Below are 21,040 nucleotides of genomic sequence, written 5' to 3' on the forward strand. Positions count from 1 at the left end.
TTAAGTCACGGGTGGATAGGTTTCTGATAGACAGGGGAATTAAGGGTTATGGGGAGAAAGCGGGAAAGTGGAACTGAGTCCACTTCCGATCAGCCATGATCTTATTGAATGGCAGGGCAGGCTCGAAGGGCTAGATGGCCTACTCCTGCTCCTATTTCTTATGTTCTTATTCATTGTTTGTCCAGGCTGCTGCAAAGTCAGTGTGGTTGGGTTTGAATATGTCTTGCTTTACATTGAAGTTGATGTTTGCTGCTCCATTGATGAATTTTTCATTGACCCAAATCTTCCAGGGCTTTAGCGTTGGTCCTGTACGGTGCAGGGGAACACTCTGGTCGCTACCTAGGAGTTGCTTCAATGCTCACAAAACATTCGCTCTTCGTATTTTCACACGATCTGGGTGAGTTTTTTTAACGATTCATTTACATCAGGTGGGTGTCACTCACTAGAACACCGCTTATTGCCCCTTCCTACCCGCCCTCCATCTTAGAGGGCATTGAGAGTCAACCACATTGCTGTGGCTCTGGGCTCACACGTAGGCCAGACTGGGTAAGGACAGCAGATTTCCTTCTCTAAAGCACACTAGTGAATGAGCTAGATGAGTTTTTATAACAATGGTTTCATTGCTCATTAGTAGACTCTTAATTTCAGACTTTTATTGAATTCAGATTTCACCATCTGCCATGGTGGGATTCAAACCCGGGTCTGCAGATCTTGCCCTGGCTCTCTGGATTACTAGACCAATAAGAATACTACCACACCACTGTTTTCCCATAAAAACATAGAAACATAAACTAGAAGCAGGAGTAGGCCATTTGCCCCTTCCAACCTGCTCCACCATTCATTTTAATCATGATTAATCCTCAAATTCAATATCCTGATCCCATCTTCCTCCCATATTCCTTGATCCCTTTATCCCCAATCCAATCTCTTCTTGAAATCAGACTTCATATTGGCCTTAACTGCATTCTGCTGTAGACCTCCATGATTTTATTAGAGACCAGATCCGAAACTCCAAGGTATATTATGAAGTTACCTAGACCCCAACTTCAGTTGATTTTGGCATTCGTATGAGGATAAGGCGTTTCACCCCATGTGTGATTCTAATGACTCACTAGGAAGCTTTTATTAAAACAAACTTTATTTGACAACACAGTTAAAATATAACAAAAAGAATTAGCATAACTTTTACCAGTTGAAATACATAAACTTGAGAAGATACAATTCTTAACTACCAGCTGTCTCTATTAGTTCCAATTTAAGTAATATCCCCGTAGACATAAATTCCTCTTCAGAATCAAATGGTATGAATTCCCAGTCTTCCACCTTTCTAACCACTGTAGACATAGTTACAGAGAGACACCCATCTTTTCACTCTCAGACAGCAGCCTTCAGAGGAAAACTTGTCTTGGGGAGAGATATCTATTTTCTAGCAGATCCCAAGGAGCCACTGCTCCTTGTCAAATTCAAACAGGCAGCAGTGCTAACCCAAAACTCCAGTGGCACTGGAAAATCCTGACCACTAAGTGAGGGTGGAGAATTTTGGTCTGTTTTTTCCAGCCAGCATTCTGCTCATGCTGCCTCACAGCACCAGGGAGCCAGGTTCAATTCTCGGCTTGGGTCACTGTCTATGTGGAGCTTGCACGTTCTCCCTGTGTCTGTGTGGGTTTCCTCCAGGTGCTCTGGTTTCCTCCCACAGTCCAAAGATGCGTGGGTTAGTTTGATTGGCCTTGCTAAACTGTCAGGGGGAATTACCAGGGAAACACGTCAAACTAAATTCTGTCGTCAATGAATCCATTTAAAAATTCAGCAAAAAAAAGAGTTTGGGAATGACTGAATTTGCCGTGCAGAAAGTTGGCAGCAATGTACTGGGAAACTGTGTCCGTAAAGTGTCATTCATAAAGTAATACTGAGCACAGAGGGCATGCATTAGCTGAGGTTCATCGGTTGGCAGCAGAGAGTAATTAGTGTCACTCTCCTTGTCGCAAAGCTCAGACATTGTCTCCCTTTCAAGTTTGTAGAATCATAGAATCTCGACAGTACAGAAGGATTCAGCCCATCGAGTCTGCACCGACAACAATCCCACCCAGGCCCTATCCCCATAACCCCACATATCTACCCCGCCAACCCCTCTAACCTACACATCCCGGGATCCTAAGGGGCAATTTTAGCACGGCCAATCAACCTCACCCGCACATCTTTGGAATGTGGGAGGAAACCGGAGCACCCGGAGGAAACCCACAAGGAGAAAGTGCAGACCACAGACAGTGACCTGAGGCTGGGATCGAACCTGGGTCCCTGGCGCTGTGAGGGAGCAGTGCTAACCCACTGCGCCGCCCTAATATATCTGAGTTTCTTCTGAAAGTTCCTACTGAGTCTATTTCCAGATCACAGCAACTCGCTGCATCAGAAAAAAGCCTCTTCATCTCCCCTTTGCGGTTCCTTTGCAGTTTTATTTTATTTTATATCTCTTTTTATTCAGAATGAATGAAGGCTTACTCATGCGGAAGGTGTGTGTTTGGTTTTACAAATCTGAACCGCTTGCTGCATTCTCGGTTTTTTTTTTGCAGAGTGGGAAAATATCCCGTTCCAAGTTTAATCTTTTCCTGGGTCCCGCTCACTTCAGGTTAAACAAAAGGCTTTTTTTTTCAAAAAGAAAAATCAGACTTTGTTTCTCATTTGGCCGTTGTATCCCATTTCTGCCTCAGTAACGTTCCGGCTGCCAGCTCGTACATAACTCTCCCAGATGCACGGCTCCAGGTTAATGATGTTTCCGAGCGCAGGCTCCCAAGCTAATTAATCCCATTCAGAAAGGGGGTCGCTAAAAGGGAATTGGAGCCACAATTTCTTGTCCAACAGAGTCCGCCCCCTCCCCGGCCCCCATCACAGGAACACACAGCACAGCAGGAGCCCATTCTGTCGACCTTTTTCAAATGATCTGTCCACCCTCACCGCTCTTTCCCCATTCTCCTACAAATGTTCTCTTTTAAAATATATATCCAATTCCCCTTTCTCGTGTTACCATTGAATCTGCTTCCACTTCCCCTTCAGGCAGCGCGTTCTAAATTGATTTGTAAATGAAACTTTTTTTTTGCCTCCAACTCTCACCAGTTTTTATTCTGTATGAAAATCCCAGTTACTGGCAGTGAGGGGCTGCCAAAGCACGGGGCCTCTCCCTTTCCTGGCTCAGTACTGAGGGAGTGAACAAAGAAAACTACAGTGCAGGAACAGACCTTTCGGTCCTCCAAGCCTGTACCCACCCTGCTGCCCCGGACTTAACTAAAACCCCCTGCCCTTCCAGCCTGTGTTAGTGGAAGCTGACTTGTGACACTAATAAATAAACTTTAAACTTTACTTGCCAAGTTTTCCTTCAAACCTTTCCCATGGTGAGAGTCACCTGCAAAGCATCTGGGAGGGTTTTTTATCGGAATATTTTGAAGCGTTGTAAAATCTAAAATCCATCTTCCCAACATCTGCACATTCCAGCTTTCCCTGGGACATTACTGATTCATGATGAGAGGAGATCGTAGAACCCCCACATTGCAGAATGAGACCGTTCAGCCCATCGCTTCTGCACCGATCACAATCCCACCCAGACCCTACGCCCGCAACTCCTCACATTTACCCTGCTAGCCCCCCCCGACACTAAGGGGCAACTTTCGCATGTCCAATCCACCTAATCCGCACATCTTAGGACTGTGGGAGGAAACCGGAGGAAACCCACGCAGACACGGGGAGAATGTGCAAACTCCACACAGACAGCGACCCGAGGCTGAAATTGAACGCAGGTGCCAGGCATGGTGAGGCGGCATTGCCAACCACTGTGCCACTGTACCGCCCCAAAGATGTGCGGGTTAGGTGGATTGGCTGTGCTAAATTGCCCCTTAGCGTCAGGGGGGCTAGCTAGGATTATGGGCATAGGTAGGATTGTGGTCGGTGCAGACTCGATGGGCTGAATGGCCTCCTCCTGCACTGTAGGGATTCTATGACTCTGTGAGGTAACTGGAGCTGGTCATTTCACCCGTGTTGGAATGCAAAGGCTCACCACACTGATCTCCTCTGAACTTCTGTGTCCCCCCTGCCGACCCACACCAACCTGAAAGAGGTTCAGCTGAGTACTGTCCTGATCTGTAACATTTCTGAGGGAACCCTGCATTCCATTGTACCATTCCTAAAAGTATTCTGTTTCTTTTGCACCCCCTTCCCCCCCACCTCCATCCCTTTCCACAGTTGGCCATGGACAGAGTGAAGGCAATCGCATGTCTATATCCAGTTTCAGGGTATATGTCCGGGACAGTCTCCAGCACTTTGACATGATAGTGAGCCGCTACCCAAACCTACAGGTTTTCATTTTTGCGCACTCCATGGTAAGTCGTACATTGAAACAAAACCATCAATGATTTGGAACTGGGAGAACCACTTCAAAGTGGCTGGACAAAGCCAACTGTGGGCAGCGAGGGGAGGTAGGGAGAAGACCTTGTGAAGTCAGATGTGTACGGTGATGAGCAGCACATCTGACGGGGAGGAAAGCTTTACACGCCCAAAGGAAACCTTTGATAACATTATCGAACGCTGTAAGAAGTCTCCCAACACCGGGTTAGAGGTTTATTTGGTAGCACGAGCTTTCGGAGTGCAGCTCCTTCTTCAGGTGAGTGTTATCTAACACCGGAGGAAGGTTCAGTTGGGTGGATTGAGAGTGGAGGCCACAGGAGGTGGGCCTCATGGAAGAAGGCGTGAGGTGAGAAAGCTATGAGTTATTATAAAATAATGGGGGGGAGGGGGGCACAGATCAGCTAGATAGTCAATCTCTTTTCCCAAAGGGAGGGGAGTCTAAAACTTGTTGGTTTAAGGTGAGAGGGGAGAGATACAAAAGTGTCCAGAGGGGCAATTTTTTTCACACAGAGGGTGGTGAGTGTCTGGAACGAGCTGCCAGAGGTTGTAGTAGAGGTGGGTACAATTCTGTCTTTTAAAAAGCATTTAGATAGTTACATGGGTACAATGGGTGTAGAGGGATATGGGCCAAATGTGGGCAATTGGGATTAGTTTAGGGGTTTAAAAAAAGGGCAGCGTGGACAAGTTGGGCACTGTGTATAGGAATTGGAAAATCGTGTTGCAGCTGTATAAGACTTTGGTTAGGCGACATTTGGAGTATTGTGTACAATTCTGGTCACCAGAAGGATGTTGATCCATTAAAAAGAGTGCAGAAGAGAAGGAGGGTGGTGAGAGTCTACAGAAGGATCTAGATAGGCTGGGCGAATGGGCCAGGAAATGGCAAATGGAATTTAATGTTGGCAAGTGCGAGGTGGTCCACTTTGGTAGGAATAATGGTAGGAAGGATTATTACTTAGGTGGAGAAAAACTGCAGCAGGCGACGGTGCAGAGGGACCTCGGGGTCCTTGTGCATGAGTCGCAAAAACCCAGCCTGCAGGTGCAGCAGGTGGTCAGGAAGGCGAATGGGATGCTGGCCTTCATCGCGAGGGGGATTGAATATAAAAGTAGGGAGGTCTTGCTACGGCTGTATAGGGCATTGGTGAGGCCGCAGCTGGAGTACTGTATGCAGTTTTGGGCGCCGTACTTACGCAAGGATATTTTGGCCTTGGAGGGAGTGCAGAGGAGGTTTACTAGGCTGATGCCGGAGTTGAGGGGGTTGAGCTATGAGAAGAGGCTGAATAAATTAGGCTTGTACTCGTTAGAGTTTAGAAGAATGAGGGGAGATCTCATTGAGACGTATAAGATGATGAATGGGATGGATAGGATAGAGGTGGAGAGACTCTTCCCGCTCAGAAAGGACAGTAGGACTAGGGGGCACAGCCTCAAGATAAAGGGGGGGGCGGTTTAGAACGGAGTTGAGGAGGAACTTCTTCACTCAAAGGGTGGTGAATCTCTGGAATTCTCTGCCCGTTGAAGTGGTGGAGGCTACCTCGCTAAATATTTTTAAGACGCGGGTTGATGGGTTTTTGATAAGCGAGGGGATTAAGGGTTATGGGGAGAGGGCGGGAATGTGGAACTGAGCCACGACAGATCAGCCATGATCTTATTGAATGGCGGGGCAGGCTCGAAGGGCTAGTTGGCCTACTCCTGCTCCTATTTCTTATGTTCTTATGTAAGAGATGTACCAGGATGTTTCCTGGTTTGGAGGATATGGACTATGAAGAAAGGTTGAACAAACTTGGATTGTTTTCTTTGGTTAAGGGGGGTCCTGATAGAGGTTTACAAGATTATGGCAGATTTGGATAGAGTGGATAGTCAGAATCTTTTTTCCAGGGTCAAAGGGTCAATTACTCGGGGGGGCATCGGCTGAAAGTGAGGGGAGAAAGGTTTAAAAGAGAGGTAAGGGGCAAATCTTTCAACGCAGGGTGATGAATGCCTGGAACACGGTGCTGGAGGTGGTGGTGGTGGAAGCAGATTCTATAACAACATTCATGAGGCATCTGGATAGATACATGAATGGGCAGGGAATAGAGGGATATGGACCACGTAGAGGCAAGAACATATTAGATTAGAGAGGCATCTGTGTCTGCACAGACTTGGTGGGCCGAAGGGCCTGTTCCTGTACTGTACTGTTCTTTATTCTTGTTCTAAGTACACTATTGTAATGTGAGAAACATCACAGATAACTTGTCCACATCAAGCTCCCACTAACAGGGATGTGAAACCAAGAGAAAATCTCAGCAGGTCTGGCAGTATCTATAAGGAGAGAAAAGAGCTGACATTTCGAGTTCAGATAACCCTTTGTCAAAGGCAGGAATGTGATAAAGACCAGATAAATTGTTCTTTAGTAATGTTGATTTAGGGATAAATATTCACTGAATTATAGAATCCCTACAGTGCAGAAGGAGGCCATTCGGCCCATTGAGTCTGCACCAAGCACAATCCCACCCAGGCCCTGTTCCCGTAACCCCGCATACATCCCCTGCTAGTCCCCCTGATACTAAGGGGCAATTTAGCATGGCAAATCCACCTAGCCCACACATCCTTGGAGGTTTAAGAGAAAGGCTTGCCACTACCTTTTAAGGACTGTAGGAGATAAATACTGACCTTGCCAGCATTGCTCACATCCCATGAGCGAATATTAAAAGCAAATGGTGAATTGAACCCAGAGAGAGGATTCCAGGTGCTGGCAGCAAGAGTGGGAAAGGTGGATAAGAAGGCAGACACTACGGTTTTGGAGGGAGAGGGGGAAAGGAGGCCTTTGTGGACCACCCTCCAATGGGAGTGGGAGTAGGTGACCAGGAAAGGCAGCCCCCTGCGTCTGGGCCCAAGGAATGTCACATGGAGTCTGAAAGGATATTTCCTACACGCAGCACTGCCAGCTTCTGACATTGCCCACTGTCCTGGGAATCGACAGAAACATGTACCCAGTGCCCTCTGGCAATGACTAATCATGAGATCCACACAAACTACAAAGACCATTTGTTCCCCAGACACTGGATCAACAATCTTCCTTCCCAAGGACAATCCCACGGTAGAAGCTGCCAAAGGAAATAGTCACAGCCCCATCACTGAGAATCTTCAAGGTCCATCTTAAGTTTAATTCCATTTATTTCCATTTTGAATGGACCTACCTTGCATTAAGTTGATTCTTCTCTACACCCTAGCTAAGACTGTAACACTACATTCTGCATCCTCTCTTTCCTTCTCTATGAGTGGTCTGCTTTGCCTGTATAGCACGCAAGAAACAATACTTTTCACTGTATACTAATACATGTGACAATAAGAAATCAAATCAAATTTTAAAGTTTTCAATATCAGGACTACAATCTCAGCCCGGTCATTCCTGGCCTAGCTCATATTACCCAAACATTGCGAATGTAGCCCAGTCCATCACGCAAACCTGCATCCCATCCATTGACTCTGTCTACACTTCCCACTGCCTCGGCAAAGCAGCCAGCATAATTAAGGACCCCATGTACCCCAGACATTCTCTCTTCCATCTTCTTCCGAGGGGAAAAAGATACGAAAGTCTGAGGTCACGTACCAACCGACTCAAGAACAGCTTCTTCCCTGCTGCTGTCAGACTTTTGAATGGACCTACCTCGCATGAAGTTGACCTTTCTTTACACCCTAACTGTGACTCTAACACTACATACTGCACTCTCTCCTTTCCTTCTCTATGAACCGCACGTTTTGTCTGTATAGCACGCAAGAAACAACACTTTTCACTGTATGTTAATACATGCGACAATAATCAATCAAACCAAAACACCATATAAATGTGGATGGAATGCGGGTATTAGCCTGGTCACTGACACAGTTGAAGCAACCATGATGTGGAGATGCCGGCGTTGGACTGGGGTGAACCTGGTGTTGTGAGACTTCTTATAATGGAAGCAGTAGCAGACGCAGAAGGACACTCCCATCACTGCCCCACCAGCAGCCCTCTCACCGTACACTCCGACATGTCACTACTTCACCCTCACATTCCTCCTGGCCAATCAAATTTTGTCCGACGGTTCTCCCGTTGAAGCACTTTGCCATGTTTGACCATGCTCAGTACGAATGCAAGCTCCTGTCGAGAGGGGAAGGTAATGGGGCAGGGCGTTAATACGTTAATCCCAGCTTTCTGTTGTCCTTGGTCAATAAGGCAGATTTCATTGAATCAAACTGCTGCTCTGTCTGAGATGACCCTCAGGGCTGTGAACAATGAGTGGCCTTGGACGGTATTGAGTTGCCTCTTTACCCCCAGGCCTTTAGAATTCATTGGGGCTCTACCTGATCATGTTGCTATGGTGAAATTCTGCTCTCCTCTTGCATTTCAGGGAGGAACGATTGCAATCTATGTAGCGAATGAGAGACAGAGCTACATTGCCGGGTTGATATTCATCGCACCCTTAGTGTTATTGAATCCTGAATCTGCGACTCCTGTAAAGGTAAAAACACCCAGAACACTTCATCAGAAGAATTCCCTTCCCTGGAGAGTACTTACTGGAGAGTCCCAGGCCCCGCTACTGAATGGCCACCAATTATTGGTTGGGGGGGGGAGGGGTTTGGACCTGGAAGGAATCAGGAACAAGTGCCGCTGTTCGCACAAAGTCTGGGGTTCAGTTCAGGTGTTGTTTGCCATTCACGTCAGGCCTAAAGTGGTCCCTAAACCCAAGAGGGAGGAAAGGCTTTAGTGAGAGAACAATAATGTCACAGACACATGGCTCAGGTATTAAAAGGGGGGGGCAGGGGGATCCTGAGGAGAACATGAAGAATATTTTACCACAAAGGCCCCGTGAGTGAGTTCTTAAGGAAAGCAAAGGCTGGGCACTGGGGGCTCCACAAGGCCCTTTCATTGCATTCAATGACCAGTGTGGGCCACTGCCCCTCTCTGACTGGCAGCCCCAGGGATTCCCAGATCTTTAAAATGAGAATCTAAATGTTCTGGGGTTTGAACTCAACGTTCTCTGGATTATTGCTGCCTCCAGGACTACCAGTCCATCCAATTTGAATAAATTCTCATGAGCAATAATTAATTTGTTTTGATTTAGAGAGGGGTTACTGGTTGAGGGAGGAGTGTCGATCGGGGTACTGCTCGAAAACTTTACTTTCATAGGAACAGGAGTAGGCCCTTTGGCCCCTCCAGCCTGTTCTGCCACCACTCAATGAGATCACGGGTTGATCCTTTTTTTAATCGCTTTTTTTTTATTCATTCGTGGGACATGGGCGTTGCTGGCTGGCCAGCATTTATTGCCCATCCATTGTTGCTCTCAATTGAGTGGCTCGTGAGGCCATTTCAGAGGGTAGTTGAGAGTCAACCACATTGGGCTTGTCACATGTAGGCCAGACCAGGTAAGGACGGCAGATTTCCTTCCCTAATGGACATTAGTGAACCAGATGCGTTTTTCCAACAATCAACAATGGTTTCCTGGTCATCAGTAGATTCTTCATTCCAGATCTACCAGCTTCCGTGGGGGCACTTGAATCCAGGTCCCCAGACTGATTGCTGGAATGGCAGGACTGACACATGAAGAGAGATTGGATCAATTGGGCTTGTATTCACTGGAATTTAGAAGAATGAGAGGGGATTTGATAGAATAAATAAAATCCTGATGGGACTGGACAGGCTAGATGCGGGAAGAGTGTTCCCCGTGTTGGGTAAGTGTAGAACTAGGGGTCACAGTCTAAGAATAAGGGGTAAGTCATTCAGGGCTGAGATGAAGAAAGGATGCAAAAGGATATATTGGCCTTGGAGGGAGTACAGAGCAGGTTCACCAGGCTGATACCGGAGATGAAGGGGTTAACTTATGAAGAGAGGTTGAATAGACTAGGTCTGTACTCGTTGGAGTTTAGAAGGCTGAGGGGGGATCTTATAGAGACGTATAAGATAATGAAGGGGATGGATAGGGTAGAGGTAGAGAGATTCTTCCCGCATAGAAAGGACAGCAGGACTAGAGGGCACAGCCGCAAGATAAGGGGGGCGCAGTTTAGATCGGAGTTGAGGAGGAACTTCTTCACTCAAAGGGTGGTGAATCTCTAGAATTCTCTGCCCATTGAAGTGGTGGAGGCTACCTCGCTAAATATATTTAAGTCACGGGTAGATAGGTTTTTGACAGACAAGGGAATTAAGGGTTATGGGGAGAAAGCAGGAAAGTGGAACTGATCCACTTCAGATCAGCCATGATCTTATTGAATGGTGGGACAGGCTCGAAGGGCTAGATGGCCTACTCCTGCTCCTATTTCTTATGTTCTTATGCTCTTATGAGGAAGAACTTCTTCACTCAGAGAGTTATGAACCTGCGGAATTCTCGACCACAGAAAGCTGTTGGGGCTGATTCGTTAGACGTGTGCAAGAGGGAACTGGACGTGGCCCTTGCAGCTAAAGGGATCAAGGGGTATGGAGAGAAAGTGGGATTGGGATATTGAAAGTGAATGATCAACCTTGGTCATATTGAATGATCGTGCAGGTTCAATGGCCTGCATCTATTTTCTATGTTCCTATTAGCTGAGTTTCTAGATTAATACCCAAGCGATAATACCACTAATTTGCTTAACACCATCTCCCTGTTTTTGGCCCATTTCCCTTCGTATCTTTGCTTTAACAAAAATTGATCTGTCCACGATTTAAAGATAACGATTTGATCTGGCATCAGCTGCTGTGCGTGGCCAAGAATTCCAAACCTCTCCCACACTTGGTGTGTCGAAGTGCTTCCTAACATCGCTGCTCCTGAACGGCCTGGCCCTAATATTTAGACTACGTCCCCTCGGTATAGAATCTCCAGCCAGTGAAAGTAAGTTGTCCTCATCTATCCAGTTTGTGCCTGGAGATATTAAACAGCCAGTGAGGAGATCGTGCCTCGGTCTTGTGTTCCTTACGACATGAGGAATCAGCCGCGATCATGTTCCAGAGTTCGAAAGTGAGATTAATACTGGCTTGGCCACAAACTGACCTGAGTTATCCTCCCATAAACAGTTTGACCTGGTATTCTCATTCCCCCAATTTTACTGTTTTATTTCTCCTCCTGGGCTGCCGAGACTGTTCCACAAATCGGTGTCCCTTTTGGCTGGAGAAACTCTTCCAGGCTTCCCTTCGCCCTCTAAATCATCTCATTTTAAAATCATAGAATCCTTACAGGCCGTTCGGCCCGTCAAGTCTGCACTGACCCTCTGACAGAACATCCTACCCAGGCTCTATCCCCGCCACCCCACACATTTACCCTGCTACGCACCTGTGCGACGCTAAGGGGCAGCTTAGCACGGCCAATCCGTCTAATCCCCACACAACTTTCAGACTGTGGGAGGAAACCGGAGCACCCGGAGGAAACCCACGCAGACACGGGGGGAACGTGCAAACTCCACGCAGACAGTGAGCCGAGCCGGGAATCGAACCCGGGTCCCTGGTGCTGCGTGGCAGCAGTGCTAACCCACTGTGCCACCGTGTCGCCCACGAAGTTGGGTCGATTTGACTGTGTCGATTCCGTCCATTTCCTCTGTAATCCCGACCTCTCCTCTTTTCCTGAGAAAAGCAAGCCAGCTTCTGTTAACTTGTCCTCACGGGAAAAATTAAGGATAATAAAAGGCTGTTCATGTCTTCGAACTCATCCCACGAATATAGAGCAGCATCCATTAACGTTTTAACACAATCCACAGTTACGGCAGCCTTTTCATCCTCCTTTAATCCCAATTTCCCACCCTCTTACCTTACTCCTCAAGCCAGTATCTAAAACACAACTTGTCCCCACTCCATGGATTTGTTTTGCCGAGTCCCAGCTGTGTCTAGAGGGTAATTTGTGTCGGGAAGTTAAGTTTGGAGGTCTCGGAACCAAACTGTGACCTTTCACCCCAGTGGTGAACTGGTGCCCGGGTCAGTGGCTTCCACAAGAGGGAAGCTGGTACTCTCACAGAGGGCAGTGAAACCCCTCCAGGAAACTGGGTGAAATGCGGATCAGGATAAAGAACCGGACTCACTTGGACACTCTCTCTGTCTCCCACTGTAGATGATCTGTGCCAAACTGATGTATTACGTCGTACCAAATCTACCCTTAGGATACTTGGATCCTCAGTGGCTTTCAAGGTCAGAGGCCGAGGTAGGTTTTTAGTGACTCGTTTCTCTTCTCACATTTGAAGTAAAGAATTTAATGGATCCTATCTGAAGACCTCTTCACCGTCACACCGTGAGCCGGCAGCAAGCACTTTGACTGCCTCCCTCATTCATCTGTGATATTGGGTCTATTAATTAGAGGTGCGCTCTCTCAAAGAACAAAGAACAAAGAACAAAATCAGCCCGGGAAACAGGCCCTTCGGCCCAACGAGCCCGCACCGCCATCTCAACACCACCAGTCCCCCTCTCCACCCACGACCCCTGTCTAATGTTTTATGGCCATCCAGATTGAGGGAATCTGATTTAGGGACAATTTATTACTGCCAATCAGCCTAACAGCACATCTTTGGGGTGTGGGAGGAAACCAGAGCACCCGGAGAAAACCCACGCAAGCATGGGGAGCATGCGCAAACTCCCACAGACACCGGCCCAAATCCATATGTCTGCACAGCAATCAGCGATAGTCACTGAGCTGTCGTCTTGCCCAGTATCTGGTCCAGTTTAGGCACACACTAACGACATGAAGCACTAGGCCAATCTCGAACAACCAAGAGCAGCCCCAGTACGACCCATCGCGTGTATGCCCCTCGTTGGACACGAGGTGGACTGACTTAAAACCTGTGAATGAAAAGGAAAAAAAAACATTATTATTGTACCATATCCATTTACCTTACCAGGGTTGCCCCAATGCTAATGACCCTTATTTAAAACAATCTCCTCTATCCACCCATCTCCAACCCAGTCATAGAACATAGAACATAGAACATTACAGCGCAGAACAGGCCCTTCGGCCCACAATGTTGCGCCGACCAATTAAAAAACAATGACCCTCTAACCTAAACCAATCCCTTTTCATCCATAAACCTATCCACGGATCTCTTAAATGCCACCAAACTAGGCGCATTTACAACTGCAGCAGGCAGGGCATTCCAATCCCTCACCACCCTCTGGGTAAAGAACTTACCCCTGACATCCGTCCTATAACTACCCCCCCTTAATTTAAAGCCATGTCCCCTCGTGCTAGCTTTCTCCATCCGAGGAAAAAGGCTATCACTATCCACCCTATCTAAACCTCTAATCATCTCATATGTTTCAATAAGATCCCCTCTTAGCCGCCTTCTTTCTAGCGAAAACAATCCCAAATCCCTCAGTCTCTCCTCATAGGACCTCCCCTCCATACCAGGCAACATCCTGGTAAACCTCCTCTGCACCCTCTCCAAAGCCTCCACATCCTTCCTATAATGTGGGGACCAGAACTGCACACAATACTCCAAGTGCGGCCGCACCAGAGTTGTGTACAGTTGCAACATGACGCTGCGACTCCTAAATTCAATCCCCCTACCAATAAACGCCAAGACACCGTATGCCTTCTTAACAACCTTATCTACTTGATTCCCTACTTTCAGGGATCTATGTACACATACACCTAGATCCCTCTGTTCATCCACACTATTCAGAGTCCTTCCGTTAGCCCTATACTCGACACATCTGTTATTCCTACCAAAGTGAATTACCTCACACTTCTCCGCATTAAACTCCATCCGCCACCTCTCGGCCCAGCTCTGCAACCTGTCTAAGTCTAAGTCACAGTCATGTGCCTGTCTAAGTTACTCTTAAATGACTCTAGCGTGTTTGCCTTCACCACCTTACTTGGCAGAGCATTCCATACCCCCACTACCCTCTGTGTGAAAAACCTCCCCCTAATATCTGTGTTGTACCTCTTCCCCCTCACCTTAAGTCCATGGCCCCTTGTCCTACGTGTCTCTATCATAGGAAATAGCTTACCTCTGTTTACTCTACCTATACCCTTCATAATCTTATATACCTCTATTAGATCCCCCCTCAGTCAGCGTCTTTCAAGGGAAAAGGGCCCCAATTTCTTCAATCTTTCCTCATACCCCAGTCCTTCCATACCAGGCAACATCCTGGTAAACCTCCTCTGCACTCTCTCCAGAGTCTCCATGTCCTTCCGGTAGTAAGGCGACCAGAACTGGACGCAGTACTCTAAATGCGGCCTAACCAACGTTCTGTACAACTGCAACATTAGACTCCAGCTCTTATATTCTATACCCCTTCCTATAAAGGCTAACATCCCTGAAAGTTGGGAATCAAGTAGATAAGGTTGTTAAGAAGGCGTACGGTGTATTGGCGTTTATTGGTAGGGGGATTGAATTTAGGAGTCGCAGTGTAATGTTGCAACTGTACACTACTCTAGTGCGGCCGCACTTGGAGTACTGTGTGCAGTTCTGGTCCCCGCATTACAAGAAGGACGTGGAGGCGTTGGAGAGGGTGCAGAGGAGGTTTACTAGGATGGTGCCTGGTATGGTGGGCAGGTCCTATGAGGAGAGACTGAGGGATTTAGGGTTGTTTTCGTTGGAAAGAAGGCGGCTAAGAGGGGATCTTATTGAAACATATAAGATGATTAGAGGTTTAGATAGGGTGGATAGTGATAGCCTTTTTCCTCGGATGGAGAAAGCTAGCACGAGGGGGCATGGCTTTAAATTAAGGGGGGGTAGCTACAGGACGGATGTCAGGGGTAGGTTCTTTACCCAGCGGGTGGTGAGGGATTGGAATGCCCTGCCTGCTGCAGTTGTAAATGCGTCTAGTTTGGGGGCGTTTAAGAGATCTCTGGATAGGTTTATGGACGAAAAGGGATTGGTATAGGCTAGTGGGTCATTGTTTTTGTAACTGGTCGGCGCAACATCGTGGGCCGAAGGGCCTGTTCTGCGCTGTAATGTTCTATGTTCTATGTTCTATAAGCTTTCTTCACCACACTCTCCACTTGCACTGCCACCTTCAAAGACTTGTGCACTTGCACCCCCAGGTCTCGCTGTGATTCTATACTCCTTACGGGCTTACCCTTTACCATATAACTCCCCCCTACATTATTCCAGCCAAAATGCATCACCTCACATTTGTCCGGATTAAACTCCATTTGCCACATATCTGCCCAATATACCAGCCTATCAATATCCCGCTGTATGCCAGACACTGCTCCTCACTGCCCGCCAATCCAGCCATCTTGGTGTCATCAGCAAATTTGCTGATCACACCACTTACTCCCTCTTCCAAATCATTTATATACACTACAAAGAGAAGAGGTCCCAGTACCAAGCCCTGTGGCACACCACTAGTGACAGACCGCCAGCTAGAAAAGGACCCCTCCACTACTACCCTCTGACTCCTCTTTGCAAGCCAGTTCTCTACCCATCTAGATACCTGACCACATATCCCATGAGCTTTAATCTTCTGTACCAACCTACCATGAGGGACTTTGTCAAACGCCTTACTGAAATCCATATAGACCACATCAACGGCTCGTCCTTCGTCGACCATTTTTGTCACCTCCTCAAAGAATTAATTCTACCAGATTTGTAAGGCAAGACTTCCCTTTTACAAAGCCATGCTGCGTATCCTTAATCAGATCGCAACGCTCTAAGTGCGCATGCATCCTATCCCTAAGAATCCTCTCCATCAACTTACCTACCACTGACGTTAAGCTCACCGGCCTATAGTTACCCGGGCTATCCCTCCTACCCTTTTTAAACAACGGTACCACGTTCGCTATCCTCCAGTCCTCTGAGACCTCACCTGTGTCCAAAGAAGAGACAAAGATTCACGTCAGAGGCCCAGCAATCTCATCCCTCGCCTCTCTAAGCAGCCTAGGATAAATGCAATCGGGCCCCGGAGTTTTATCGGTTTTAATGCCAGCTAAAAGCCCTAACACTTCTTCCCCCTCTCTCTGTCTCTCTCCCAGAAGCAGCACGTTGTGCTTTTAAACTTACACTTGGTAAGTTACATAAGCCCATCGAGCCAACGTCACCATTTTGTTGGCAGTCGCTGTTCTTGGCGTTTTTAATCTCTATTTCCTTGCTTCCGATTTCAACTTTATTCTTGATCATCAGGCCGGTTGTGTTTGAACAGGGGGCTGTAACAGCTTCGTAAGGAGGGTGCGGGGTGCGGGTTGGGAGCTGGCGGAGGATTGCTGAGAGATTGTGTATTTCTTCAGCAATCCCTCTTTCTGCTACCCACTCTGCCCCCACTTTCTGCACCCGCTCTCTGTCTCTGTCTTCTTTCTGTCTCTGTCCCCTCTCTCTCTCTCTCTGCCCCACCCTCTCTCTCTGTTCCCCCCCCCCGCCCTCTCTCTCTCTGCACCCTCTCCTTAGAACCCTACAGTGCAGAAAAAGGCCCTTCGGCCCATCAAGTCTGCACCGACCACAATCCCACCCAGGCCCTACCCCCATATCCCTGCATATTTTATCCACTAATCCCTCTAACCTAAGCATCCCTGAACACTAAGGGGCAATTTTAACATGGCCAATCAACCTAACCTGCACATCTTTGGACTGTGGGAGGAAACCGAGGAACCTGGAGAAAACCCACGCAGACACGAGGAGAATGTGCAAACTCCACACAGACAGTGACCCGAGCCAGGAATTGAATCCAGGTCCCTGGAGCTGTGAAGCAGCAGTGCTAACCCACTGTGCTACCGTGCCACCCTTCTCTCTCTCTGCACCCTGTCCCTCTCTCTCTGCTCCCTTTCCCTCTCTGTCCCCTCCCTCTCTGCCCCCTTTCTCCCTCTCTCTCTCTCTCTGTCCCCTCTCTCTCTGCCCCCTTTCTCCCTCTCTCTCTCTCTGTCCCCCCCTCTCTCTTTCTCTGTCCCCTCTCTCCCCCTCTCTCTGTCCCCTCTCTCCCCTGTGCCCTCTCTCTCTCCCCTGTGCCCTCTCTCTCCCCCTATGCCCTCTCTCTCCCCCTGTGCCCTCTCTCCCTCTCTGCACCCTCTCTCTCTCTCTGAGTAGTATTTCCCTTCACATAGCAGCAAGTTTCACAGTCTTACTATTCTCTGGGTTCTTTTGAATTCTCTAATTCACTATAATAAAATGCTCACCTGTTCTTCCTTCTTCAATAGATAAAGCCTCACATTTCTGGTATCGTCCTTTTGGATTTATTTTGCACCCATTCCAATGCTCATTCTTTCTCGGGATGTCGACATGGCTGCTTGGCCAGCATTTATTGTCCATCTGGAGTTGTCCTTGGTGATGGATTTTTAACAGCAGAGCCCGCGGGTTAGGGCGAGAACCAGGACTTTGATCCAGTTGTGTTATACTTCCAGCTCTATCTTTCTCCCACTTTGTATAACTAGCCTTTGCTCCTACTCTCTGCTTTCCGTCAATTTATTTAGAGTCATAGAATCACTGAATCCCTACAGTGCAGAAGAAGAAGGCCATTCGGCCCCTCAAGACTGCACTGATTCTCTGACAGAGCATCTTACCCAGATCCACCCCTTTCCCTATTCCTGTAACCCCACATATTCACTCTGCTAGTCCACCTAACCCGCACTTCTTTGGAGACATGGCCAATCCACCTAACCCGCACTTCTTTAGACCTTGGGAGGAAACCGGCACCTGGTGGAAACCCATGCAGACACGGGGAGAACGTGCTGATTCTGCAAAGACAGTGACCCAAGCTGGGAGTCGAACCCGATCTCTGGCGCTGAGAGGCAGCAGTGCTAACCCACTGTGCCACCGTGCCAACTCTTCACACTCAGATCTTTTGGAGAAATCAAATGGCTGACATTTTAATCTTGAAGAAATGTAATCCAAATTTATCCAGCCGGGGGTAACCTCCAGATTTTGATCTCTCTCCAATGTGACCAAGATAGGGAACGCAAGGACATGAAGGGGGGCAGCCACTTGTTACCCTGTGTCTTCTGTCGCAATCAAATTGCCCCGTAATGCCCAGGATATAGTGTACAATTTGATTTGATTTATTATTGTCACATGTATTAACATACAGTGAAAAGTATTGTTTCCTGCACGCTGTACAGACAAAACATACCGTTCATAGAGAAGGAAAGGAGAGGGTGCAGAATGTAGTGTTACAGTCATAGCTAGGGTGTAGAGAAAGATCAGCTTAATGCGAGGTGGGTCCATTCAAAAGTCTGACGGCAGCAGGGAAGAAGCTGTTCTTGAGATGGTCGGCACGTGACCTCAGAGTTTTGTTTGAGGTCATGTACCAACTGACTCAAGAACAGCTTCTTCACACTGGGGTCAACCTGGCTTAATACCAACACCAAGACGAAGGGTCACGGGTTCGAGACCAGTTCAGCCCGTCTCGACTGACGCACACTTGCTGAACATTTGGGACGATTTGTCTGTGAAGGGTCCAGTCTGAATCTTGCTGTTGTTGTCAAATTTGAGTTTGATTCTTGGATTGTTCAGAGTTGTGAACCCAAATAGAGGCAGTGGTAACAGTTGAAAGAACAAATATGGTTAAAATATTTCCCTGTGCAGTGTGTGATCCTCAGCAATGCTGCCATTTAATATCATTCTTTATTGTTAAATACACGACTCTGAGTGACTAACACACTGGACAAAGGACAAATCCTGCCCTGTGTGTGGAAGTGTGATTATTCCTCGAGAGTCGTAAGGTGGACGGATAGATATTCCGAGGAAAGCTGGGAGGGAGGAGAGATTACCGACTAACAGCACACGATTACACGCCGTCTCCTAGGAGACGCCCTTCATGACGGAACCTGTTCAAAGGTCGAGTAATGAAGGGTTATTACTGAAGGTGTTGATCGTGTGATGGCTGCTGGAACGACTGAGCAAAACGCGACCCAGCACACACTCTACAATTTCCCATTCATCGCTGTAAACACGGCGCACATTAACCCACTGAGCGCAGCACCGTTCCCCACAGCTCGGACTGTCCGTCCTGTTATATAGCAGCCACCAGCAGAGTTAGAGAAACACGGCATTATGGTTTGACTGAGGTATACAGACCTGATGGAGCTCTCGTGGTTTCAGTGGGTTAGTACCCCTTGCCGCTGTGTCAGAAGCCCCAGATTCGAGTCCCACTCCCAGCATTTGGGTGAGGTGGAGATGCCGGCGTTAGGCTGGGGTTAACGCAGTGAGAAATCTCTCAACACCAGGTTAAAAGTCCAACAGGTTTATTTGGAATCACGAGCTTTGGGAGCCCAGCATTGGATGGCCAAGGGAGGTGCATTCAAAATGTGGCCATAGGGTTTTACAGCACAGAAAAGACCCTTCGGCCCATCGCATCTGATAGGCTGGGCGAATGGGCCAGGAACTAGCAAATGGAATTTAATGTTGGCAAATACGAGGTGGTCCACTTTGGTAGGAATAATGGTAGGAAGGACTATTACTTACGTGGCAAAAAACTGCAGCAGGCGACGGTGCAGAGGGACCTCGGGGTCCTTGTGCATGAGTCGCAAAAACCCAGCCTGCAGGTGCAGCAGGTGGTCAGGAAGGCGAATGGGATACTGGCCTTCATAGCGAGGGGGATTGAATATAAAAGTAGGGAGGTCTTGCTGCAGCTGTATAGGGCATTGGTGAGGCCGCAGCTGGAGTACTGTGTGCAGTTTTGGTCACCGCACTTACGCAAGGATATTTTGGCCTTGGAGGGAGTGCAGAGGAGGTTTACTAGGCTGATACCGGAGTTGAGGGGGTTGAGCTATGAGGAGAGGCTGAATAAACTTGGCTTGTACTTGTTAGAGTTTAGAAGAATGAGGGGAGATCTCATTGAGACATATAAGATGATGAATGGGATGGATAAGATAGAGGTGGAGAGAACATAAGAATATAAGAACATAAGAAATAGGAGCAGGAGTAGGCCATCTAGCCCTTCGAGCCTGCCCCGCCATTCAATAAGATCATGGCCGATCTGTCGTGGCTCAGTTCCACTTTCCCGCCCTCTCCCCATAACCCTTAATCCCCTCTCTTATCAAAAACCCATCAACCCGTGTCTTAAAAATATTTAGCGAGGCAGCCTCCACCATTTCAACGGGCAGAGAATTCCAGAGATTCACCACCCTTTGAGTGAAGAAGTTCCTCCTCAACTCCGTTCTAAACCGCCCCCCCTTTATCTTGAGGCTGTGCCCCCTAGTCCTACTGTCTTTTTTGAGCGGGAAGAGTCTCTCCACCTCTATCCTATCCATCCCATTCATCATCTTATACGTCTCAATGAGATCTCCCCTCATTCTTCTAAACTCTAACGAGTACAAGCCTAGCTTATTCAGCCTCTCCTCATAGCTCAACCCCCTCAACTCCGGTATCAGCCTAGTAAACCTCCTCTGCACTCCCTCCAAGGCCAAAATATCTTTGCGCAGGTGCGGCGCCTAAAACTGCACACAGTACTCCAGCTGCGGCCTCACCAATGCCCTATACAGCTGCAGCAAGACCTCCCTACTTTTATATTCAGTCCCCCTCGCTATGAAGGCCAGCATCCCATTCGCCTTCCTGACCACCTGCTGCACCTGCAGGCTGGGTTTTTGTGACTCATGCACAAGGACCCCGAGGTCCCTCTGCACCGTCGCCTGCTGCAGTTTTTCGCCACGTAAGTAATAGTCCTTCCTACCATTATTCCTACCAAAGTGGACCACCTCACACTTGCCAACATTAAATTCCATTTGCCATTTCCTGGCCCATTCGCCCAGCCTATCTAGATCCTTCTGCAGACTCTCCACACCCTCCGCACAATTTGCCGTTCCCCCAATCT

At 47.9% G+C, this 21,040-nt stretch overlaps 1 protein-coding gene across 1 annotated transcript in view; it reads left to right on the forward strand.

Moving 5' to 3' along the window:
* LOC145341306 (monoglyceride lipase-like) overlaps positions 1-21,040 on the forward strand; it is a 36,668-nt gene that overhangs the window by 5,204 nt on the left and 10,424 nt on the right. Inside the window, exons 2-5 of the mRNA XM_080186226.1 lie at positions 291-397; positions 4,228-4,364; positions 8,757-8,867; positions 12,417-12,506. Of these exons, the coding sequence (XP_080042352.1) occupies positions 291-397; positions 4,228-4,364; positions 8,757-8,867; positions 12,417-12,506 (445 nt within the window). The remainder of the gene's footprint in view (positions 1-290; positions 398-4,227; positions 4,365-8,756; positions 8,868-12,416; positions 12,507-21,040) is intronic.

Source organism: Carcharhinus amblyrhynchos, chromosome 3 (assembly GCF_965287045.1).
Source record: "Carcharhinus amblyrhynchos chromosome 3, sCarAmb.v2.hapA, whole genome shotgun sequence".
In the NCBI taxonomy this organism is placed as follows: domain Eukaryota; kingdom Metazoa; phylum Chordata; class Chondrichthyes; order Carcharhiniformes; family Carcharhinidae; genus Carcharhinus; species Carcharhinus amblyrhynchos.